Source organism: Jaculus jaculus, chromosome 7 (assembly GCF_020740685.1).
Source record: "Jaculus jaculus isolate mJacJac1 chromosome 7, mJacJac1.mat.Y.cur, whole genome shotgun sequence".
NCBI classification, from domain to species: Eukaryota; Metazoa; Chordata; class Mammalia; order Rodentia; family Dipodidae; genus Jaculus; species Jaculus jaculus.
Window position 1 is genome coordinate 18,336,643 of NC_059108.1, and position 26,152 is coordinate 18,362,794.

General features: G+C 41.4%; 1 protein-coding gene and 1 pseudogene across 1 annotated transcript in view; both read right to left on the bottom strand.

Annotated features, from left to right (window-relative positions):
• The window catches only part of Spart (spartin), a 36,733-nt gene extending 17,572 nt beyond the window's left edge, over positions 1-19,161 (bottom strand). The window contains exons 1-4 of the mRNA XM_004660012.2: positions 19,070-19,161; positions 10,142-10,953; positions 4,183-4,380; positions 1,292-1,459 (exon numbers count right to left, since the gene is read on the bottom strand). Of these exons, the coding sequence (XP_004660069.1) occupies positions 1,292-1,459; positions 4,183-4,380; positions 10,142-10,951 (1,176 nt within the window). The 5' untranslated portion in view covers positions 10,952-10,953; positions 19,070-19,161. The remainder of the gene's footprint in view (positions 1-1,291; positions 1,460-4,182; positions 4,381-10,141; positions 10,954-19,069) is intronic.
• Positions 19,162-25,264: 6,103 nt separating this feature from the next.
• On the bottom strand, positions 25,265-25,736 carry LOC101617520 (annotated as a pseudogene).
• Positions 25,737-26,152: the final 416 nt, after the last annotated feature.

The window sequence follows — 26,152 nt, forward strand, 5'->3', positions numbered from 1 at the left end:
GAAAGAAGAGGTGTCATTCTCTTCAATGATTAATCCACTAGTATGTCGGGAGAAAATAGGTTCAGCAGAAGTGGGTGGGGGGTATGGGAGTGTAATGTGGTCCATATATCAAATTACAATGTTCATATGAAACTGTCAGAGAATTGTGAATATTTGTTTGACTATGCATGAAATATCCTTGGGAAAATGGCATGTTAATAATTACAAGTCTAGCAAGAGGAGGTAAATAACTATCAGACAGAAAAAGGACACAAACTTTTTACTACATATCCTTTTGTTCCTTTTGTATTTGGTTTCTTGTAATTAAGTTTTTAAAAAATCTTTAAGAATAAAATTTTTCTTTGAACCATTTTTGACTCCTAAAGTTCTCATTAAACTGTTGTGAGATATTTAGGAATATATATCACATTTAACTTTGCAAGTCAATGTAGAATATTCATTGACATTCATTAATTCCAAAGAAAACTAATATGGACTACAGCAATGAACAATGCAAAATGTCCGTAGCACAAGGACTATGCAATGTGCTTTCATTCATATGCTGGCTGTGTGGCCAGCGCTCACTGATCTTTCAAGACCCATCTTGGTCATAATGTCCCTGATGTCTCCATACCATTGCACTAAGCTTATCTCTTAGGCCAGGCTGTACCTTTGGTCTAATCAACAGACAGAAAGTATCTCTGCTAATCTCCTATCTGCTAGCCAGTAAATTTCTTGAGATTGGGGATTTTAAGTTTTCCCAACCTGAATACCCAACATTCTAACACTCTATATTTAATGAACTCTCATTCAAATAAACCATTTAGAGTATGTGTCTTATTTGGAATTTAAAGAATGAAAAAAATGTAAAATATATTAGAAAATAGATGTCAGTTCTACTACTCATTCATGAAAAGAATAAGGTTTTGAATAATAATGGCAATGTAAGAAAACAGACAGGAGCATATCTAGATCAAAGAGAACAAAAAAACTATTGAAAAAGTATGCATTGTCATTATTGTGAATAAAAAATTCAAGCCAGGCTCATGCCTTTAATCCCAGCTATCAGGAGACTTAAGATAGGGAGGACGGCCAAGAGTCAAGGCTAGCCTAGTCTACAAAGTGAGTTCCAACTCGGCCTGGGCTACAGTAAGAAACCCATTCCTTGAAAACAGGCTGAATACAAATACTTAAAAGGGGAATGTTATAGAGGACCATTTTCTGCCAGTGACCAGTTTGTGTTATGTCCTTCGGCGAATATAATCATATACACACATTAGCCAGATCTCACACACTCCTTTTTGCTACTTACCTTTTTCCCACGTTTTCCTTTAGGATGCACATCCTTGGTGCCTTGGTCTAACGCAGGACCCAACTGCCTCACATCAGTTCCAGAAGCTTCCTTCTGGGAGCCAGAGGGGTGTTTTGTGCCTCCAGGGATTTGGAACTCATTTTCACCTTCAGCCCTATTCCAATTGGCCTAAGGAATTAAGAAACTAAGTGTAGCTCAAAGTAGACTTTTCAGACAACTTTCCTCTAGGGACATCGTATCATGCACTCATGATAAACTTGCTCAAATATCAGTGTCTGACAGTCCTTAAGTAACTAATTTCTTTTCTCTAAACTTTGTGTATGTGTGCAAGCATATGCATGAGTTAATGTGGGAGTGAGCATGTGCCCTGTGCCACTGTGAGCATGTGGAGGTCAGAGAACAGGCTTAGGGTGTCAGTCCTCGCCTTCCACATGGTTTGAGACAGGCTCTCTCACTGGCCACTGTGAACACACAGACTAGCTGGTCTGCACACTTTAGGATTCGCCTGACTTCTCCTTGCACTGCATGTCTGGCTTTGAGTGGGGATCCGAACTCCAGTCTTCAGTGCAGCAAAAGCTTTAAACAACTATCCATTTCCCAGGTCTCTTCTTTAAATGTCTATTTCACTTTCTACCAAACCTCAAACCCATTGAGGTACTGTTATACAACATAGAGCTTCAGAGAAAGCACAAAAGGGAAGAATAAAACATAACTAAAAGCAGCTGTTGGAATCAGTTATCATCATATTATTACTTTTGAATTTAATGAATAATAAAATTTAGGAAATATTTAGAAGACTAAAATTAATTTAATGGCAAATTCACAACACTCACTATAACTACCCTATTGTTGGAAGACTTTGTTTTGTGCAATCTTCATTTAATACTGTAGGTGTTTTCTTAGCAAACACTTATGAATGAATGCTTAGAAATAAAAATTATTGGGCTGGAGAGATGGCTTAGCGGTTAAACATTTGCCTGTGAAGCCTAAGGATCCTGGTTCGAGGCTCGATTCCCCAGCACCCACGTTAGCCAGATGCACAAGGGGGCGCACGCGTCTGGAGTTCGTTTGCAGTGGCTGGAGGCCCTGACGTGCCCATTCTCTTTCTTCTCTCCCTATCTGCCTCTTTCTCTGTCACTATCAAATAAATAAATAAAAATAAACAAAAAAATTATTGCGAATGTAATTTACAGTTGAAGTTCTGAACAATACAGAAAATGAACATACTGTAACCTCAAATCAGTCAGTCTCTTTCCTGAAGGCCAGCAGTATAGGTCCAATGATCATGGAGGTAAAGGAAACAGCAGTACTGTATTAGGTCTGGGACTACCAACCAACTTATTTCTTCAGGGAGAAACCATGTCCCAAATGATTCCCTGTGAACATGTGAGGCCACATCATTCTGTATGGAAATTGTTTTGTTAACACTGCTTAAATACTTGCTGGATATTCTAATGTGTTGGCATGTTAATAGTGACTGTTTCATTTGTATGGGAGTATATGTGTATGTATGTGTGCACGTGTGTATGTGTGTGCATGTATAGATCTCATATATTTGTATTTATCTATCTATAACTTTCTATTCTCCTATTCTTACTTGCTACCCTACCATTTAACATAATAATTGGTTAATAACAGCCCAAATACCTGCTGATTATATTATCAAGTTTCTGGCCTCATTAAATCCCATATAATTGTCAATATTCATAAAAATATCATTTTGCCAAATAGGAAGAGCAAGAACACCTAAAGGAAACCCCTGTATACTAATCCATTTCAGCTCCCTAGCAGACAAGTGTGTGCACAGAGAAGACTGGCTAATAAATAAGGTGCATTCACGAGATGATTGCTATGGCTTAAGTATGTAATGTCCCCCAAGGCTCAAGTGCTGGGTCTCCCACCAGCAGATCTAGTAACTGACAACTGAATGGATCATGAGGGCATGAACTTACTGGAATAATCTGTTCATAAGGATCATCAGTGGAGGAACTGGAAGAGGGACCTAACTGGTGAAGTGGACTTTATGGGGTGTGCACTTGCAGGATATCTTGTCCTTGGCGCCTCCCCCAGCCCTGAATGCTGCCTGCCACGATGTGAGCAGCCTCCTCTGCCAGGCTCTCCTGCCATGTGTCTACTTGTTGCATGTTAAACTCACAGCCAGCAGACCAGGAGGCAAAGTATTTTCTTCTTTTCTCTACAACTAAAAGATAACACACAGTACTTTTTGTCTATCCCAAAATGCCAATGTGACACCTAATATTTTCAAAACAATCCATTTGCTAAAGCTAAAATTACCTGCAATTTGGTTCAATCAAAAAGTAAACCAGCTGTGGAAATACTTACCATTCACAGAGCATTACCATGCCAGTAGAGGAGAATCTCCACCACAGCTCAGTGAGGTGGATGCTAGTACTATTTCCCTCATTTTATGATAATGAATATAAAGGACAGAGAAGTTCAATAATGGACTCATTAAACAGCTACTAACTGGAAGAATCTGAATCCAAACCCAGGAACTCTGACTCTGGAGCCTACAATCTTAACCAGTAAGTGAATCAAATTACCGTCCAGAAGTTATAAAGAAGGAAATTATATACTACCAGTCTCCTAACCTTGATCACATTGAAGGTTATTTTAAGTTTTCCAAAAAATGTATATATATATTTTAATTTAAGAAAGGGAACGGAGAAAGAACAAGCACATCAGGGCTTCCTGCCACTGCAAACTCCAGATGCATGTGCCACTTGTGTATATGGCTTTAGGTGGGAACTGGGGAATTGAACCCAGGCCATGCATGAAAGAGCCTTTAACCACTGAGCTACCTCTACAGCCCTGTTACAGTGTTTCCAAAAGCAGCAGCGCTCACTTCATACCAAAACAACACAAGTTACCTGGAGCCGAAGGTCAGACATTTGTCTTAACAGATCCTCAAAGAGTTCTCTATCATCTTCTGGTAGCTCAGATGATAAAACCACTCCCACAAAGCAGCCTGCTGCTTGTAACATAGTGTCAGGAAACATATAGGCTCCCACGGTGCACTTCAGAACTGGAGATCTGTCAGGAACTAGAGGATATAACCAGTCACACACCTGAAAGAATTTTAAGAATAATATGAATGGAACAGATTTTCATAAAATTTTTATACTAGAAAGGTCATATAAAACCACCATCATTAATAAATCCCAAATGAATATTAATCTTTTGCTAGCCTGATCATCCTGTAATAAAACTACTAAAAATACTGTCATTCTACTAATAACAGTCTTGAAACTGATGGCCATAAATAGTCCTGTGTTTAACTAATGATGATGCTAGCTTTAAATAAATGATGATCAAGCAAATTAAAATTCTCGCTTATTCTAATTAGACATCCCTTTGTGTTGATAAACAAACTCAGGGCTGACAAGATGGTTCATTGGTTAAGACACTTGCCTGCAAAGGCTAACTACCTGAGTTCAATTCCACAATACCCACATAACCCAACATACACACAGTGGCACATGTGTCTAAGTGGAACATGCGTCTGGAGTTCACTGCAGTGGCTGGAGACCCTGGCATACCCATTCTCTGTCTGTGTCTCTTCTATCTCTCTCTGCTTGCAAATAAATAATTAAAATTGTGACAAACAAATAAACTCAAATTGCTTTCTAGTATTACAAATATATATATACTTATTTAGGGCTAGATAAATAGCTCAGTGGTTAAGGTGCTTGTCTTCAAAGTCTAAGAACCCAGATTGGATTCTCCAGTACCCACCAAAGTCAGATGCACAAGACAGCACATACATTTGGAGTTCATTTGCAGAAACTAGAGGCCCTGGTCCACCCATTCTTTCTACCTGCTTCTCCCTCTCTCTCTCTTTCTCCCTCCCTCAAATAAAATTACAAACAATATTTTAAATATGTATTTAATCCTCATAACATCCTCTGAAACTACCTAACATTCTAAATTATTTTAACTAGTACATAAAACCATAAAAACTTGCACATATTAATGGTGTGTACCAAGTAATGAATGCTTTGATGAATGTGTATACTGTATAACAGTTAAGTCAGGTTTAACATAATTAACTCCTCATTTATCACTTCTTTATGTTGAAACCTTTCAAATCTGTTCTGTAGGTTTTTGAAGTGTACTGTACATTGTTATCTGTAGTCACCCTATGCAACAGCATACCTGAACTTGTTCCTACCTAATTGTAACTTAGTATCCACTAATGAGCCTTTTTATCTGTCCCCTCTGCCCCATTCATCTTGGCTAATAACCATCATTCTATTCAATTTTTTTTAAGAACAGCTTTTAGATTCCATACATGAGTGACAGCATATGGTGCCTGGTCATGCTATGTCTGGCTTACTTCACCTAATATCATAATGTCTTGTTCCATCCAGAACAAATAGTATTCCACCAGATATATGTAGCATATTTTCTTTAACTATTCATCATATGATAGGCACTTAGGCTGTTTCCATTTTAAAAGTGGTGAGGATTATTGTCCTTTGATTACCAGAACTCTGAGGCACAGACAGGTCAACTAAGTTGCTCAAGGTTAACAACTGAAAAGTGATGTTTGGACCTGCACACATGCAATTGAAAGCAGAAAAGTAGAACAATTATTTTAATTACAAACATAAAACATGTTTGCTATTATTTATTTTGTACTAATCCCAAGAGAAACTGACATCAAGGAGCTATGGACTGAAATTAAAACAAAATGACACAAAAATCTGTGATCCTGCAGTGCCACATGGGTAGGTTGGCTTGCCTAAACGGTCAGACTTAAGCTCGTATCTTAATTCAGAACATAGTAAGTTTAAGTTAGAATTCCCAAATGCTTTTATTTCTCATGGGTTACATTCTTTTAGTAACCAAAATGTAACTGCTAATACCTAGAACACTGTGTCTTGCTATAAAGAAACCTGGGAAGTCACACTACTAAAATGTGATGTGAGGAACACCAGTTAAGAGTGTGAGATTTCATAAGGACAATGGAAAATTCGGACACTATCATTATCTCTCACCAACACAATGTACACAGGCAGTAATACTAGAGACTTATTCTTGGAATACACCTAACATGCATTCCAAATTCTTTTTCTTTTATGGATTTTTCTATTCATTTCAAAAGCCATTATCAGCAAAAAATTCAAAAAACAGTATCTTTGGATATACTCAAACTTCAGACAGGTTACAATAATGCCAATTACGATGCTTTCTACAGCATAACAGACAGATATACGACGTGAAAGGATGCAAGGCAATTTAGAAACTGAGTACATACTTATTTTTCTTAACTTTCTAAAAATTCCATTCATGATGGAAATAAGAAGGCAGACAATACAATAACCTATTATCTAATAGTATGGATATAGATTTGACAAAAGAAGCTAAAATGAATATACTTGGTAAAACTATTATTCTGTGACTTCTGGTCATCTCAATTTCCCTGGAATATCCCTAAATCTGATTGGTGAGCTTTTCCATAACCTGATTTCTCCCTGTTTCACTTTCAGAGGGAAATCATATGTCTATGTTCTGTATGAGATACAATGGGTTTTTAATCACATTAAAACAAAATCCAAAAGAAAAATAGTCTTTGAAGTCTTAGAGCTCCAAGGCTGACTTCTTAAAATAATCTTGTTCTCATTTCTTAAGTAGAAAAATGGTGATTTGTTATAGCATAGAAAATTTTACCTAATGTCTAGCACTTTGAGAGTTTATTGTCTATATTTTAAGGCAAACACACTGAGTAAACATATGTTAATACCTTTTTACAACACTCTGTTACAATTATCTGTATATATGTGAGAGCTTATTAATGAGACACTAACTAAATGCAAGGTACAATTTTACTTTTATTTCAGACCAAAAATGGTACTAGGAAAAAGACTGAAAATCAAATTAAAAGGCAAGTGTACAAATCATCTTAATAGTTCAGATCATATAACCAAGTACAAGATATCTGGGGTTAACTTCCTACATCTCCGGTTGCAAACGACACAGTTTTGTTTTGTTTTGTTTTGTTAAGCTTTATGCTACGAGCAGCACTCTTCTATCGACATCAGCAGAGATGGTCACTCTTATGAGCCCTTCCCTGGCCCTACTCAGTAAGTTACTCTTTCTAATCTTCGAGCTTCTTTTACAAAATAATCTAGGCATTATTATTGTTCAGTAATAATTCTTTCAACAATGTCCCAAAGTATCTCTTATACACAACTCTAATAAGCCTCCAACTACCTTTAAACAAGTTTCAAGTTGACTTCCATGTAAAGCTGCATAAATATTCAGAGCACACCATCCCACAAGGAGAGCGAGTACAGAAAACCACAGCCATGACTAAACCACCTCATCTGGACTCTAGACAAAAGCAACTGCCCTATTTACACAGTGCTCTCTCTTCAATAAAGCTCCTTTGTTATACTCAGTGTAAGGTCCCGGTTTCAAGATGCCAAACTGCCCATGCCTGTAGCCATCCTTTCAGAGACCCTGACATCCCTAGATGACCACCTTCATAATACCTCAGAAAAATCCACAGCAATGTCCCCATACTAACCTTACTTAGGGCAAATCTCTGCTCTTGGACCAACTGCATTCTGGTCTATTTGTCTGGGATTTGAGCTTCTAGACAGACATTTCTCAACCACTGCCTCACAAGGTTGGGGATGATAATGTACTTGCTCAGTGGCTGTGTGTGGGAAAGAACTGAGAGAATGAAATACAGAATGAACTATGAGAATGAATGGAGAAGAAGACCTGCAGGAATACTTATGGACTTTACAAATGATTTTCCTGAGCGTGCTTCTTTTGTCTTTAAGGTTTTTAAGGTTTTTCAAGGTAGGGTCTCACTGTAGCCCAGGCTGACCTGGAATTCACTATATAGTCCCGGGGAAGCCTTGAATTCACGGCGATCAACCTACCTCTGCTTCATGAGTGCTGGAATTAAAGGTGTGTACAACCATGCCTGGCTTCCTGAGAATGTTTCTGTGAGATGCTTTTTTCTGTAAGTTGCTATCTTGTAACTTGCCCTGAAGTTAATCATACTAAGACTTAGCTTGCTTAACGTAATGTAATCGGGTTTCCTCTGCTGTAGTTCATCTTCGCGCTGAACAGCACAGATGACCAACATTGACAAGGGATGTTGAGAGATGCTGGCTGAGCTTACGCCAGTCTTTTCCCCACTTCCTTAGAATGTGCAGGTGTGAGACAGATTAATTACAACTGAAGGCAATGGCTGTGAACAGGAACAAACTGCCCCATAGGAATGCTGAAAGAAACAGGTGGGCTTAGAGTGATAGATAGCATCATAGAACGGTGTGTGCACACCTGCATATTCTGGGTCAGCAAAGTTCACCAATCCTGCCCCTAAATCCTTTCTTTGAGAAAATGTTTAAACACATTTTACAGTCAATGTTCCTTGTTCACATAATGCTGATTCCTTATGCATTGCTGCTTTTTTTTGATTTTTTCTGCTGAATAAACACACCCATGTTTGCTTGTCGTCAGGAATAGCAGGTGCAGGGGCATCAAAAGCAGAGGTGGCCAACAGCAGAAGCACTGGGTTCAGTCTTGGTTTAGACACATCTAAGGGCTAGTTTTACTTACTTCAGGCTCTGCTGTGCTCTTGAGTAAGGGAGTCCAAGAGCCGGTCTCTGTGATTCCAGGACACTGCCCTAGTTGAGCAGATGCACTATCGAGCTGTGCACAGCAATGCCAGGATCCATCTGCTCTGCAAACAGCAACCATCCTTTGGATCCTTTAGATCAAAAATGTCTCCGGACACTGAATGCTTGTAGGACAAAAGTGCCCTTGTTGACTGGTTCTAGCCTAGTTCAGGCCCTCAGTTTGATCTGGATAAATGCTGTGAATATTTTAGTTTTGTATTTCACATGAATTGCATAAATGCCTTTTAAATTTTAAGTACCTATGTTTCTTCTTCAGATAGAAGAATGAAAAGCTTAAGGCCAACCTCTGTGATCTCTTTTGGGTCCTATCATCACAAAACAACACTTTGTAACTTAAAAAAAAAAAAAAAAAGATAAAGAAAGGCCAGCAAACAAAAGCAGGGATGGCAGGGCTCACTTATTAAGTCTCAGGGAAAATATACAAACAGAAAGTGGAATGTGTTTTTTGTTCCTATCCTGGACACATTATAAACAGTAACAAATACAAATAATATCCTCTGCAGGCTGGAGAGGTGTTTCAGTGGCTACTTGCACATCCTGTGTAAGCATGAGGGTCTGAGGGGCCTGAGAGTGCCTGAGTGCTAATTTCTAGGACCTACATAAACAGCTGGGAATGGCCACGCACATCTGTAACTCCAGTCCTGTGGAGAGCAGAGAGCAGAAAATCTCTGGGATTGTGAAAGGCAAGCTCTGGATTCCACCGTTATAATATACTATACGTATATTATATAATACACTAACATATATTATATAATATACTAGCATATATAATATACAGGTGGGTGAGTATTGGAGAGGATGTCCGCTATTCTTCAGCCACCACGGGCGACTCTAAGGGCACCACATCAGAAACGTACACGTGGCTACACCACACACACAACCACACCACACATACTACACACATTAAAAAAATGAAACAGAGCCGGGCATGGTGGCGCATGCCTTTAATCCCAGCCCTCGGGAGGCGGGAGTAGGAGGATCTGTGAGTTCAAGGCCACCCTGAGAATACATAATGAATTCCAGGTCAGTCTGAGCCAGAGTAAGACCCTACCTCAAAAAAAAAGAAAAAAGAAAAAAGAAAAGAAAAGAAAAGAAAAAAGAAAGAAAGAAAGAAAGAAAAGAAATGAAGAAAAGAAACATGCTAACATGTATTTCAATTTATGCTTACCTGAAGAAACCCAGGAGGTCGGTTTAGAGCTGCATCCAGAGAACTATCCAGGAACCTCACAATTCGAAGGTACCCAGGATATGAAGGTGCACTAACCTCTCCTGCAGGATTTACAAAAAAAATCTGCACTCCATTTGGTATTAAAATCAACTCATCTGCATCTAGCCCTAAGGTTTCAAGAGGAGGTGGCTGTGTGTGGCTCCTGTAGAAGTCTTCTCCACCTGAGGAGACCTCCCCCGAGTCTGTTCCATAGGACACAGTGCGGTGGCCCTCGGCCGCCTGTGGAGTGTACGCGGGAGGGGCTTCTGCTGGACAGCTTGGTGACGGGGCTACGAGAGAAGGCGCTGCGGCCACTGGCCCTGCACTCAGAGCTGGAGCGTTCCCGGGCACCTCGGCATGCTGAGGTGGAGAACCGAAGCACTGAGGTTCAGGTAACTTTTCATCCGTGTCTTTGGGTGGGAATTCTGGATATAACTTGGGCACCTCCTGAAGATCGTGCCGCAGGGAAGTGGCAAGGCCCTTCTCTAGAATCTCCAGCCTGGTGCGCACATGCTGCAGTGTTTCTTTCATCTTCTGTTGCATCTGTCTAGCCGACTCCCACGCAGGACCTGTGTGCTCAGGCTCTGAGGATACAATGCTAATTCCTCTGAGCAAGTGTCCTATTCCTTGCTTGTAGTAGTTTTTTGCTTCTTCCTTCTGACCCAATTCATCGGTGTTCAGTCCTTTATTAACAAACATAAAGGCCTTCTTGTATGCTTCCTTGATGATTCCAACTTCAGCAGGTTCTCCATTTTGTGACTCTTGCTCCATCTCTGCAAAACAGAAAATATCCCAGCTGTAATTATCTCACCTGGCTCTCTGTTTCCTTATTGCTTGCCTTTCCTACCTGAACATACTTTAAGGACAGGCGTTTTACTTATCTCAACTTGTTCACTATTGCAAACCCCAAGCCTGCTCTTAGTTATGACACAAAGAAAACACAAAGTAGCTGATCAGTGAATAAATAAATGCACTTGGCTTTAAGAGAATAAATCAGAATATATCTTTTAAGTTTTGTTCTCATTTCTTATAATTTAGTTCCCCACCAGATATCCAAATATGTGAAATGTTAGAGGTGGAACGAGACTCTTATTCTAAAATTCATTCTTGGTTTTTGTTTTTGTTTTTTTTTTAGTTTTAGGAGATATGGTCTCACAGTAGCCTAGGCTGACCTGAAATTCACTCTGTAGTCTCAGGGTAGCCTCGAACTCACAGTGGTCCTCCTACCTCAGCTTCCCAAGTGCTGGGATTACAGGCATGAGCCACCACACCCAGTGTAAAATTCATTTTCATAAACCCAGATTGTGTCTAGCAAATTAAAATTGAGTTGAATCACACAATAAGAAGAAGAAATGATGGAAGACTGGTAGAATCATTAATATTACCTTTTACTTAGAGATAGCACCTGACAGAAATAAACAGGCTTTAAATTGTAAACTTCTCTGAGGAGTATGATACAATCTCATTCCATTCCTCCCCAAATGTGAATCATTTTTGTCCAGTGTGTCCATGTTCTATATGCTACTCATCTGTGTGTGTGTGTGTGTGTGTGTGTGTTTGTGTGTGCATGTGCTACATAGTAGCCATTGTCCTTTATCACAACTGCCAGACTCCAGTGTTTGTGTTCAAGCAACCCTTATTTTACTTAACATTGGCCTCAGAACACAACAAGTGTGATGCCAGCAACCTGAGCATGCCAAAGAAAAGCTATAATGTACTTCCTTATGTGAAAACCTGAAACTTCTCAACTTAGTAAAGAAAAACTTCGAACATTAAAGATGCTAAGATCTGTGTTAAAAAGGCAGCAGGGCGCCAGTCATGGTAGCGCACACCTTTAGTCCCAGCAGACGTGGGAGGACTGCCATGAGTTCAAGGACACACTGAGTCTACAGAGTGAATTACAGGTCAGCCTGAGAAGGGTGCACTATAAAACCCTGAGTCTATACGAAGATTTCAAGTGAGGGATCCACTCAAACAAGTATCATCAACCACTTGCTACAAGTAAAGCGGTGGTTACAGATTTAGCAGTTTGAGAAACAAAAACCACTGGAGCTGCATCTGCCAGTGAAGAACCAACCTTCTGTTACATTTATGCCAGCTGAAGAAATTAAGAAAAAAGGATAATCATGACAAGCCCAGGTCCTCTGACAGAACCTACATTCATAAACATGCAGAGGCGGCAATCGAGCACAAAACATGGAAGAACAGAAACTTCTGATTCCAATGTCCTTCCAAAAGATCTATGCAAATATCCTTCAATGCAAAGGATTCCCAGCCATGGAAACCATCTACTGCTGACATCCAACAATCAACATGTCACAGTATAATGAGCCTGGATCAACCAAACATCTAATACTACATCAGTTCACTGGCAACCGGACACCTACGTCATGCATTTCCCACAGGCCTTGTTCCAGCTTACATCAATACCACAGAAACTCAATACAATAAGATACGTTAGAGGGACACCACACTTGTATAACTTTTAGAAAAGTATATTGTACTTATCCTATTTATTACTAGTTTATTGTTAATTTCTTACCATGCCTAACTCATCAGAGTTTTAACTTATCATAGGTATGCATAAGAAAACAGTATGTCAATGGGCTGGAGAGATGGCTTAGCGGTTAAGCGCTTGCCTGTGAAGCCTAAGGACCCCGGTTCGAGGCTCGGTTCCCCAGGTCCCACGTTAGCCAGATGCACAAGGGGGCGCACGCGTCTGGAGTTCGTTTGCAGAGGCTGGAAGCCCTGGTGCGCCCACTCTCTCTCTCTCTTCCTCTATCTGTCTTTCTCTCTGTGAATGTCACTCTCAAACAAATAAATAAATAATTAAAAAAAAAAAAGAAAATAGTATGTCAGTGTTCAGTATTATCCACAATTTGAAGCATCCATCAGGGTTTTTGGACTGTAATTTCCTTAGGCTTATAAGTGTGTGTGTGTGTGTGTGTGTGTGTGTGTGTACATGCAGACAATTAAGGACCACAAAAAGATAAAGCAATGCAATTTGGTTGGAATGAACAACATGCAGCAAAAAGCAAAACATTTTAAAACCCTAACAATTATATCAGCAAAAAAAAAAAAAAAATGATGATAATGGAACTGGAGAGATGGCTTAGAAGTTAAGGCACTTGCCTGCAAAGCCTAAAGACCCATGTCTACTCTCCAGATCCCAAGTAAGCCAGACACACAAGGTGAGGCAAGTGCAAGGTCACACATGCCCACTAGGTGGTGCAAGAGTCTGGAATTCGATTGCAGTGGCTGAGGCCCTGGCGTCCCCCCCCCCCCCGTATCTAAAATAAAAAAGGAGTAACAAGCTGGAGAGATGGCTCAGTGGTTAAAGCTTCTTGCTTGCAAAGCCTAATGCCTGGGATCACTTCCCTACCACTCATGTGAAGCCAGACGCAAAGAGGAGTGCATGCCTTTGGAGGTGGTTAGCAGCAGCCCTGCAGTGCCGATCCTAATCATTCATTCTCTTTCCTCCTCTTCTTTTTCCCCACATCTCTCTAAATAAATATTTAAAACAAAAAATACAATTATCTACAAAGTAACATAAAGAGAATGACAGCATCGACAAAAGACATGCAGACCCCCACAAAGGACACTCAAAGACTAGCTTCCAGAAATTAAATACAAAATAGTTGGAAAGACAAGCTCAATAGAGGGATAAGGTTATTTTTTTTAAAAAAAAAAAAAGGCCTGAAAGCAAAGCAAAAAGAAAAGCAGATGGACAAGAAAAAAGAAACTTAGGACCTACTTTATAAGGCCCAACATCCTAACATAACATAACAACATAACATAATTCATAAACACAAATACAGTAAATAATGGATGAAAGAATGAAAGGAATAATTCAGAAAGAGTAAGTAATTCCAAAAATGGAAACAAATTTATAGATTTCAATAGACCAACTGACAAAGGCTGAAATAGGGACAGGGTGCTATGGAACTTCTAGAATTTAGAAAAAAAAAATGGTACATTTAATTCATAACCCTCAGAGAAATTTACTTGCAATTCCAGCCAAATAGCAGCTCAGGTACTGTTTCCTACATGCCACATCTAATGAAAAGAATCCCAAGGGTAACAATGGAACCCCCAAGGTTCCCACAATGCCACTATGCTGTAGGGCCGGACTGGAAGAGACTCCAGAAAACATCCCTTCAGAAAACTAAAACTGACAGAAGACTTAATGTGTTTCTAAGTTTTGAGGAGAGATCTGCACAACTTTGGGGAGGAGTCAGTTTAATCAGTGATTAATTAGTTTAATCTAGTGGGCATGTGCAACCTTATGCTAACAATGCTAACATCACCTTTGTGTGTCTGGCTTACGTGGGATATGGACAGAGATCTAACATAGGTCCTTAGGCTTCATAGGCAAGCACCTTAAACACTAAGTCATCACTCCAGCCTGTCTCTAAATTTTTTAAATTCTTACTGAGAACTTCATATGGACATACTGCAAATTGGTCATATTCACATTGGGTTATACTCTTACATTTCCAATCCTCTACCCCATTCAGGTGAGGACCCTCCTCAGTAGGTTTACTGATAATCACAGTCATGAATTCACCACTCACTCATTCTCTGTGGTGAGGGGACAACACCTCAGAGTACACCTTCCCACCCTGTGGCTTTCACATTCTTTCTGCCCCCTCTTCCACAGTGTTCCTCCAGCCTTGCAGGGTGTGCTAGAAGTCTCCTTTGTGCTGAGCTCTCAGCAGCCTCTGACTTTCTGCTTTGATGAGTCTCCTCCGTGTCTACTGCCGTCTCCCAAGAGGAGATTCTCAGGCTAGCAGTGAGAGCAGCACTCATTTGACCTGATCTTGATGCAAAATGATGGGATGAGCCATACCAAAAGATGGGGAAATGGATTAACAAAAAGTTTGTGCGCATGTGGTTACAATGGGGTGATGGAGCTAAAGCTCATCTTTACTATTAGGAAGTTAATTGATAACGTCTACAACTAAAAAGCCAAAATGTAAGTACAATTTTCAGATATACAGGAACATCAAGAATTTAGTAAGAGCCAGGTGTGGTGGCGCACGCCTTTAATCCCAGCACTCAGGAGGCAGAGGTAGGAGGATCGCAGCGAGTTCGAGCCTGAGACTCCATAGTGAATTCCAGGTCAGCCTAGGCTAGAGTGAGACCCTACCTGGAAAAACAAACAAACAAACAAACAAAAGAATTGAGTAAGAAAACAGATAGAAACTGCCTTTGGGAAGAAAGAGGAAGGCTGAAGTGGTAGAAATGACTGTTACTGCAAATACTGCAAAAATACTTAATTCTTTATGTATATGACAAAAATTAATTACTAACTTAAAAACAATAAACAGATCTATTATGGAAGCATTGTCTAATACAGTTATAATCTGAATCACACAGATAATTTTTTTTTTATTTTTCAGGAGCCATGTTTAAAAAGATTAAAAAAAAAAAAACCAAAAAACAGGGCTGGAGAGTTGACTCAGCATTTAAACGTACTTGCTTGCAAAGTGTGATGACAAGGTTCAATTCCCCAGCACTCACATAAAGCCAGATACACAAAGTGGCACATGTGTCTGGAGTTCATTTGTAGTGGCAGAAGACCCTGGCACACCTATTCATTTTCTTTCTCTTTCTCTCTCTCCCCCCTTCTCTCTCTCATAAATAAATGAATCAGTAAACAAATATTTTTAAAAGATTAAAAAACTGGGCTGGAGGGATGGCTTAGCGGTTAAGGCATTTGCCTGCAAAGCCAAGGGACCCAGGTTCGATTCCCCAGGACCCATGATAGCCAGATGTGCAAGAGGGTGCACATGTCTGGAGTTCGTTTACACTGGCTGGAGGCTCTGTGTACCCATTCTCTCTCTTCCTCTTTCTCTGTCAAATAAATAAATACAAATATTTAAAAAAAAAAAGATTAAAAAACTGGTAAAATTTTAACGACAGCATTTTATATATCTAAATTGATTGGAAAATATTTCAATATATAATAATTACTAGTAAGGTATTTTACCTTTCTTTGTATTAATTCTTCCAAACCAGGTCTGTACTTTACTTAACGTGTATATCAATTCCCGCAAACACCATTAAGATTAACCAATACCCACATATGCCTACTAGCTCCAGTGCTGGACACTGTAGGTTTTTTATATTTTATTTATTAGTGAGAGAGAGGGAGAGAACGGGTGCACCAGAGCCTTCAGCTGCTGCAAACGAACTCCAGATACGTGTGCTGCTGCCTTATGTGGGTCCTGGGGAACTGAACCTGAGTCCTTTGGCTTTGCAGGCAAGCACCTTAACTGCTAAGCCATCTCTCCAGCCCTGGGCACTGTAGTTTTAAAGATTCTTTTCTTGTTGACTCATTAAAACTTACAAGAAAGCAGACTGTTGCAGAAGCAAGCTACATTATTAAAGTGCCACATAAACTGTAGTCTAGGCTCAGTAATAAAATAACCAACTTCCTAAAACTGAAAAATAAGTCACGACAGTAAAGAGAACATATTCAGCCCAAACTTTAGAAAATATCATAGAATCAATCATATACAAACCAGGACATTTGCCCTGGCCTGAGCTCACTATCAAAACTACCACCTCCCTTTTCCTGGAACTCTGTGTTGCTGCCATCAGCATGCCTTCCATGGATCCTGATCCCTTTCTTCTCTCAGAAACCATGGGACATCCTGTCTTTCACTGTCCCTTAGGGTGCAAGCAGGCAAAACAGTAGCAAAAAAAAAAAAAAAAAAAACAGTAGCAAGAGAGCCGAAGCCTATCATTTCCTCAGCACAACTGTTTACCAACTGTTGTAAAAAGATTATTAAAAAAAAGTTATGATTCATGCATTGATTTTGAAATGTCAGTCTCAAGTATTAAGTAAACAATGCTTACACTAGCATAATAGTCAACTCATAAACCAAAAACCACTTCCAGATAGCAATGGTGTACTTAAGTTATATTATTTAAACATTATAAGATGTAAAAGGTACAAAGGTGCCTACTTCAAACAGCTATGTGGATGTGTCTAGGCTCTACTTTTGTACCAGCAAAAGTAAAATTCTACACAGAGGAACTGGGGAGATGAGCAAAAGCGCTATTTCAAAGGCAAGCCTGAAAACCAGCCCCAGGGTGAAGGAACTGACACTGAGGACACTCGGACACCTACCAAAGCAGAGATCCAGAGGCTCCTAAGAGCTCATCACTGAAGCTGACTTAAAACACACCAACCAAGGTTCAGGGAATTTTGCAGAAGAGGGAGCAGAAAGATTCTAAGAGTCACAGGTTGGGACTGCATGCCCAGAGGCATTGCGTCCCACCAATAACTGACTGCTGCTCTCACAAGGTATAACCCACAACCCCAAGGGGATACCAGCAACCTCACTGGCGAGGGCCCCAGCGAAATGGGGGCAGGGAGGAGGGAAAAGAACCAACACACGATGTATCCATACAAAGCATGTTCTTAAATAAGAAAAAAAAATACTTGGCAAGTTGGTTCAATCACGTGGCCAGTGAAAGTGGTGAACAACAGCGCTTCTGGGAAAAAATCACAGGTAGTCTTTACTAATTCTGCACTTAATCTCCGTAGAGTTAGAGGCAACAGTTGCCCTAATGCCTGCCTTCCTGGCTCTTTATAAAAAGGGAAAAGGTGGATGTGTTACTGACGTTACCAAGTGGTAATTGTGGAGTACAAGCGTATTTATGGAGTACAAAGTTACGTTATATTGAGTTTTTTATTACAATGTAGAATGATGAAATCAATCTAATTAACCTTTCACATCAAATATTTGACATTTTGGAAATGAAAGCATTTGAAATTCTTATTGAAATAAATGCACAATATTTAATTAGCTATATTCACCACATTGTACAACGGATCTGAAAAAAAAAAAATTACTGCCTCTGCTGAGGAGAAAGCGTAAGGAAAGGACTTTTTATTCTATGTGTATTTAACGCCTCTGCCCACCCTACACCTTTTCCTGGCTTGTTAGGAAAACTGTGTTTCAGAAAGCACCATGAGAGAGAGAGACCACATGCCACCCAGGAAGGAAGGTTTCCTGAACCCAACAGGTCACTTAAAGCGCCAATTAAATCGAGCACTATCAGAATTTTGATAACTATCTAAAACCGGGGGCATTTTAATATTACCTTTATTTACTCGTCTATTTGCTCGGCTAAATTTCAAAGAAAAGTTGCTAACTAAACTCCTAACTATTTGAGGCCTTTTTCTTTTTTTTACCGTGGCGATTAAAAAAAAAAAAATTCTGAACACAAACTCATGGAGTTGAAAGACAATAAAACAAACCTCGGGGAAAATCCTTAAAAAACTAGTATCAATTCAGGACAGAGAGAGAAACCAAGCCAGGCGCGCAGCCACGCCATAATGCAGTGTCACGGGGCAGCGCGCAGAGCAAGGGAAACTTTGTCCCGGATGTGGGGGGCGGGGGTCTCCGGGACCCTGGGGGAGGGGAAGGGGGGCTTAGTCCTAAATCAGCAGCCAGGAATGTGCTGGAAAGAGGAACTCCTGGCTGCCCGCTGCCCCGCCGCGCTGGGCCTCCGCGGACGCCCGAGCCCAGGGCGGGGAGGATGGCGACGGCCGCGGGCAGCAGAAGATGCTCGGTCCAGGAGGACCACGGCCCGGGCTCTCCATGGCAACCGGGTACCGCCGGGCCGCCTAGGGGTCCCGAAGTCCCAGCTGAGACGCACCCAGGAACAACTTCTAGAAACTTCCCTGCCGAAATGGCACCCTTCGAGGAAAGCTCATCCGGGCGAGCGGGTTGGACGGGAGCCAGACGCCGCCCGCCCGCGCCCCGCCGCCCCGGGGCCCACAAAGCGCCACGTCACGCGGGGGAGCCCACTCGGGCCGCCCGCCCACGGACCCGTCACCAGCCCGGCCACACCAAGCTCTGCCACTCTGACCTTCTCCGGGACGCGCGGGAGGGACACGCCGCCGTCGGAGCGGGCGCGGTGGGTGGAGAGCAGAGCGCCGAGAGCCAGCGGCGTCCCGAGCACCCCGCGCGCGTGGGCCCCGCTCGGCCGCTCCGGGGACACGTCGGCCGCCCCGCGCCTGCGCAGTCTCTCCGGCCAGAGGCCGGGAAAGGGGAGCGGAGTCACGCACGGGTGCTGAGCGCCCTTGGCCGCTAGAGGGCGCGCTAGGGGCCCTGTGCCCCTGGAGGCGTGGGGTGGGAAACAAAGGGTGGATGCCCCACTCTGGAGCCTAACCCCTATCTTCCTGTCTACCTTATCCGGAAGACCCGTGGCAAACTACTTTAGAGAAGGCGAGGTTCATTCATCTGTTCTCCCTGGGGAACTTTTGCAAGATTAGTTTTCCTATGAAGAAATGGTGAGGATTACCAAAAGGGGAAAAGTTCTTTAGACCTGTTAAGTTTAGTAGAGTTGATTAGAGAGAACCTGATTTGTGAATTTGAAATGCACCAGTTTCTGAGAATTTGAATTAACATTATGATCTGACAGCGTTTGTAGCAAGATGGAAGAAGGCCTAGGACAATTAAATTAGCTCCAGTCTGGTCAATCAGCCACGCAGTTATAGATAAACTAGCTGCCTGTAGCTTAATTAATTAGTCACAGGTGCCTTCTGTCACTGTGTGCACAACTCATTTACTATGATTAACCTCTAATAGTTGGATCCAATGCAGGTACAGGATCCAAAATCCATGCCCCCACCCGCAAGTTAGAACAAAATAATAGGGGAGGGGGGTTAATGCTGAAAAGAAGTGACAGAGGAGTGTTCAGCACTGAAACATCTCTTATCACACCGTCCAAGGCTCAGGGTTCATTGCAGGACTCCTTACAATGCAACCGTCCAGATAGAAAATGACCTTCATATCCACGACTTCTTAGTGCCTAGCAATACCTTCACAAGACCCTCTTAATAGGAGAAAAAGATGATGACATCAAAAAAAGAGACTAACAGAGAGAGGGGATATGATGGAGAGTGAAGTTGTGAAGGGGAAAGTGGAGGAGGAGAGGGAATTATGGTTTATTGTCTGTAAGTATAGAAGTTGTCAATAAATTATACATTTAAAAGGGGGATGGAGGAAAAAGTATTAAGGGGTGTATCAATCATCCATATAATAAAATAATTTTGTTATTTTTCTAGACTTTGCCATATCTATAGTATTTGTTTACTTGTTAAATTTATATTTTTTAAAACGCTTATGTTATTTATTTGAGAGAGAGAGAGGGAAGGAGGGAGGGAGAAAATGGGCATGTTAGGACCTCTAGTCACAGCTAATGAACTCCAAATGCATGTACCACCCTGTGCATTTGGCTTGTGTGGATACTGGAGAATCAAACCTGTGTTCTTAGGCTTCACAGGCAAGTGTCTTAAGTGCTAAGACATATCTCCAGCCCAAATTTATAATTTTAAGATTTATTTTTCTCTGTATATTTGTATTTTCTTACAGAAGGTCACCAAAATTTGAGTTCATCAGGCACCAAACATCCCACACATTCTTGAGCTGATCGTACTTGAGACTAGCAGAAAATAATCTTTAAAAGCATGTAAAGTAAATTTTCATATTTAATATATCTCACTGAGGTAAACAATGGCTCAGATGTTTCAGATAAGGAAGAATTCTCATTTTTACCCAGACACACAGATATAATAGAGATGCTTGGCTGTCTCTTTAGAACACCCTGGGGCCCCTGACCCGGCACATGAGGTCACTCACTAAGGAATGGCAGCCATCACACATGCAGGGCTATTTCAGTCATGGGTTTTCTCCCTTTTATACATACCAGAAGTATATGGCTGACACCGATACTTTCCAGGGTGCTATCCCCTGCATACCCGTAGCCTGGAACTAAATTACTTCCAGCAGATCTTTTGTATGCCTGATGAACTGTAAGAAGAGGATAAAGAAGAAATTCCTTTTTTTTTTCTTTTTCTGAATGCAATACTAATTTTAAAGATGCTTAGTTGATTTTCTCTCTTTTCCCTGTCAATTTCTTTGGTGTGTGTATCTGAACCCAGTTGAATTCTGTTTGTCAGTGTCTGGGAATCAATTATGTATTAGAGTGAACAGGACTCTCCCTCTCCCTCCTCCCCCCTCCCCCAGTGTCACAGCTCTTAATCTCCCCTTCACCTGTTCCCTACAAGTCTTCTATCCTCCCTGATATTTTTACCACCACTAACCCCCCCAAAAAATTAGGGTTTTTATTTACCAGAGACAAATTGTAATATGAATGTCCAGTTGTGTTAGCTTGTGCAGTTGGTCAAATCTTTTGAAATTATTCTGAAATTAGATCACTGTTGAAAATTGGCCTAATATAATACCAGCACACAATAGCTTATTCCTTGTCATCCAGTAGACTTGAGGCTGTCCTGTTCCATCATGTCTGCATAGACATGTCCCAGCAGATCCACAGTCATAGTAATAGAGCCCGCTGTTTAACTTCTTAATTTAAATAACGACTAAAAGATGCAAGAAATAGGTTTGTGTCATCTTTACACGACTTTCTTCAAAGATAACATCCTGTATATCCCTATATAGCCACAGGGTGTTCTCAAAGCCAGAACATTTGCATTAAGACAGTAGTGGCAGCTAAAATTTGAATTTTACATTTTCAAGTGCAGTGAATTTCTTTGGAGGGGGAGCTATACCATACTGTGACATTTTCTAGATCTCAGAATATATGCATGTAACCACCATTCCACACTGCTTGGTTATGAAAGGTTGGTTTGTGTCCTGAGCCATAATCAGTTTTGATTCTACATACTTTCCCTGAACTTTTTCTTTCTTATCCACAGTGACGTCAGCTGTCTTGCCTATCTAGAGAGTGCTAACACATAAAACCCTAACCTCTCCCTTGGACGTGGCTCACCTTTCCAATGCTAAGTTCTCGGCACCTACCCGACAGTTCATCTGTATCTTAAACTTTAATATCCAAAATTGAACTTGTATTCCTTTGCATTTAAATAGGCTCTATTTGGGGATTGGCACCCTGTAGCCCAGGCCAGAAACCCAGGGACTATACTGGATGCAAATGGATGTTAATCCAATCCCACATAATGAAAATAGCGGACACAGAGCAGCCACTGTGAGCTGGTGGAAATGTCCTACACATATCCTCCACTGATCAGCTCAGTTCATCCTGACGGCCATTGTACACATTGTCAGGAATAAATCCAAGTTTCAGGAGGACTGAAACTTACACGGCTTAGAGAGCCACATAAGGCAAAAAAGCAAAAATTCACTCATAGCAAGGTATTTTTTATTGGGGCTGGAGAGATGGCTTAGTGGTTAAGATGCGGGCCTGTGAAGCCTAAGGACCCAGGTTCAATTCCCCAGTACCCATGTAAGCTAGATGCATAAGGCAGCACGTGCATCTGGAGTTTCTTTGCAGTGGCTAGAGACCCTGGCATACCTATTCTCTCTTTCTCTCTCTCTCTCTCTCTCTCTCTCTGTGTGTGTGTGTGTGTGTGTGTGTGTGTGTCTGTCTGTCTGTCTTTCTGTCTCTCTCCCTCCCTCTCAAATAAATAAATAAATTTTATTGATTATTTATTTGCAAGTACATATAGAGGATAGATTGGGTGTGTCAGGGCCTCCTGCCACTGGCAACAAACTCCAGACACATACACCACTTTGTGTATCTGGCTTTACATGGGTGCTGGGGAATTGAACCCAGGCTGTCAGTCTTTGTAAGCAAGTGCCTTCAACTACTGAGCCATCTCTCCAGCCCATGTCCATGTATTTTTATATGCGTAGATGTTTGTATGAGGTACATGTTTGTGTGCATGCATGTGTGTGGGTGCACATGTACATGTGTGCCTGTGAATATGGAGGCCAAAGGACAAAGTTGGATGCCATTCCTCAGGAATACTCCCCACCTGTTTGCTTGCTTGTTTGTCTGAGGCAAGGTCTTCCATTGCCCTGCAGCTTTCTGAGTAGCTAGACTGACTGGTTAGCCAGCCTCAAGGGTCTGTCTGTCTTTTCCTCTGGTATTACAAGCAGGTGCCACCATGACTGGCATTTTTGTTTGTTTTTCGAGGTAGGGTCTCACTCTAGCCCAGGCTGACCTGGAATTCACTATGTAGTCTCAGGGTGACCTCAAACTCATGGTGATCCTCCTACCTCTGCTTCCCAAGTGCTGGGATTAAAGGTGTGCACCACCATGCCCGGCCAATGACTGACATGTTTCTGTGAGTTGTGAGGATCAAAGGCAAGCACTTTGCTGACTGAGCTGTCTCTCGAACCTGAAAGTTAGTACGTAGAAAGTGAATGCTTGGGCTGCTACAAGTGAGGCAGCCTGAAGAGTGATCTTTGCTCTCTGTCTTTGTGATCTACTTTTGAGGGGGAAAGATTCTTTCTTTCAATATTTTATTTATATATTTGAGAGAGAGAAAGAGAATGGACATGCCAGGGCCTCTAGTCACTGAAAATGAACTCCAGATGCATGTGCCTGATGCATCTGGTTTTACATGTGTACTGGGGAAACGAACCTGGGTCCTTTGGCTTTGCAGGCAAGCACCGTAACCACTGGGCCATCTCTCCAGCTCAGGAAGAAATTCTTACTGCTGTTTTACTGTAGGACATCTGGGACTCAGAAGCACCGCGAATGCAACTGCCCTGAGAGGTCTCCTTACTCCTTTGACTTTGGAATGATGACAATTCACATTTTGTGTATGTTACACCATAGAATAATGACCACATCCTTTTGTTTCTGGAATTCCAGAAGGTAGGGGAATGTCTGCGGCGCATTAGGTGGACAACATGAATAAACCAAAAGTGCTACTTCACTAGAACACCCGGCATTAGGATCAGAGCTCACCCTTAAGTCTCCTTACCTCTTCTCCCACAGAGCCAGTCAAGTCTTCAGCCCCCGCCACTGCCTATCAAGCTTATCTACGCTCATCTGGACTTTTGTACAAACCTCGCCCTCTCCCGTCTTTCTCAACGAACCCTTTGTTTACGTGTGACCAGTGTTTCCTAAAACACCATTTGCTCAATTCATTCTTCTGTGGAAAAGGATTTAGGGACTCCACACTGCCTGGAAAGGAAAACTCATTACAGTAGACGGGATTTTAAAGCCGCCATAAATCTGGTCTGAGTTTCCTCACCTCTCTCCTTTCTTTACATTGTTTCTGTGCCAGCTACTCCATGCCTGCAGCTGTTCCAGAACAGACTGAATGACGCAGCTGTTTGCTCCATGTTGCTCCCAAACGCCACAAATTCCGTGCATCCCTGTGGTGTCTCTCCACCAAAGCTGTCACACCACCATCAGTACCCATACCATTTTCAACACCAACCTTACTGGCATGTCTCCACCTTCTGCACTTCCTTCATGATTACAAAGATGACTTTTATTTTTCTTCTCACTCCAACTCCTTGCACCACATAGGAATAATGTTCTCCACTTGCAGTTCCAACAAATAATGTTAAATATCTGGGCATCTATTACATATATATATATATATATATATATATATATATATTCACTGACTTTGCCTGTGATACTCAACTTAGATTCCATTTGAAATTCTGAATGTGGTTAAGATCTGAATAAACAATACTAAAAATTTGAAAACCTCCATGCATGTTTTGCTTTAAAATTGTTTAATCAGCCGGGCGTGGTGGCACGCATATTTAATCTCAGCACTCGGGAGGCAGAAGTAGGAGGATCACTGTGGGTTCGAGGACACCCTGAGACTACAGAGTGAATTCCAGGTCAGCCTGAGCTAGAGTGAGACCCTACCTCGAAAAAATGAAAAAAAAAAGTATATATATTTATTTTATTTATTTTGAAACACAGAGAGAGAAAGAGGGGGAGAGAATAGATGCACAAGGGCCTCATGCCACTACAAACAAATTCCAGATGCATGTGCCATTTTGTGCATCTGGCTTTACATGGGTACTAGGGAATCAAATCTGGGCCATCAGGCTTTGCAAGTCAGCGCCTTTAACCACTGAGTGATCTCTCCAGTCCAACACATTTGTTTTTAAATAAAAGTCCCTCATACCATAGAAACACCCCATGCCCCGAATCTCAGGATATGTTCTCCATTTAACACACAGTCATAATCAATATGTTCTCAGGTCTCTGTCTTCTATGGGGGGATCTATAGAACAAGTTGTCTGTGAGATTTGTGGTTCAGCACAGAAATAGGAATGGCAGTGTTTCATTTATAATGAATGAAAGTTCTATGGAACTTAATTTCTTAGAAGGGCGAGGTATACCTTCTTCTCTTTTCATTCTGCTGATGTAAAGAATCAAGTCACCAAAATCCTCTTCCTCCTCTGCTGTGGCATCTTGGTACTGCTGATACTCGGAGACCAGGTGGTTCATGTTGCTCTCAGCTTCAGTGAACTCCATCTCGTCCATGCCCTCACCTGTGTACCTTCTGGCGGAACATGGCTGTGAACTGCTCTGAGATGCGCTTGAAGAGCTCCTGGATGGCCGTGCTGTTGCCAATGAAGGTGACTGCCATCTTGAGGCCACGAGGTGGAATGTCATAGACCGCTGTCTTGACATTGTTGGGAATCCATTCCACGAAGTAGCTGCTGTTCTTGTTCTGCACATTGAGCATCTGCTAGTCCACCTCCTTCATGGACATGCGGCCCCGGAAGAGAGGATTTTGGAGAAGAGGCTGAAGAGGAGGCCTAAGCAGATCCCTCCCTCACCTCAGGCTTCTATTTCAGTTCCCTCCACTGCCCCTTTCCAATCCTTTCCATTTGTTTCTGCTGCCTCTGTCCTGATTTTCTTTCTTTTTTTTTTTTTTTTTTTTTAAGGAGGGTAAACCATGCCTAACTCTTGGGTAGGCACTCAATAAATATTTGTTGAATGTCTCCTCTCTTACCACTTTGGAAAATCTAGATTTCTACCATTCTGGATTACCCTGTATCTCCTTCTATACTCACTACTCAGAACTGTCCAATTAATATTTCTGCATTCAAAACAACTTTCCAGTAACTTGAGTCTCCTCCAAATCATATTAGGAACCAGCCTGGTGCTGAAGAACCCAGATAGAGTGGCCATTAT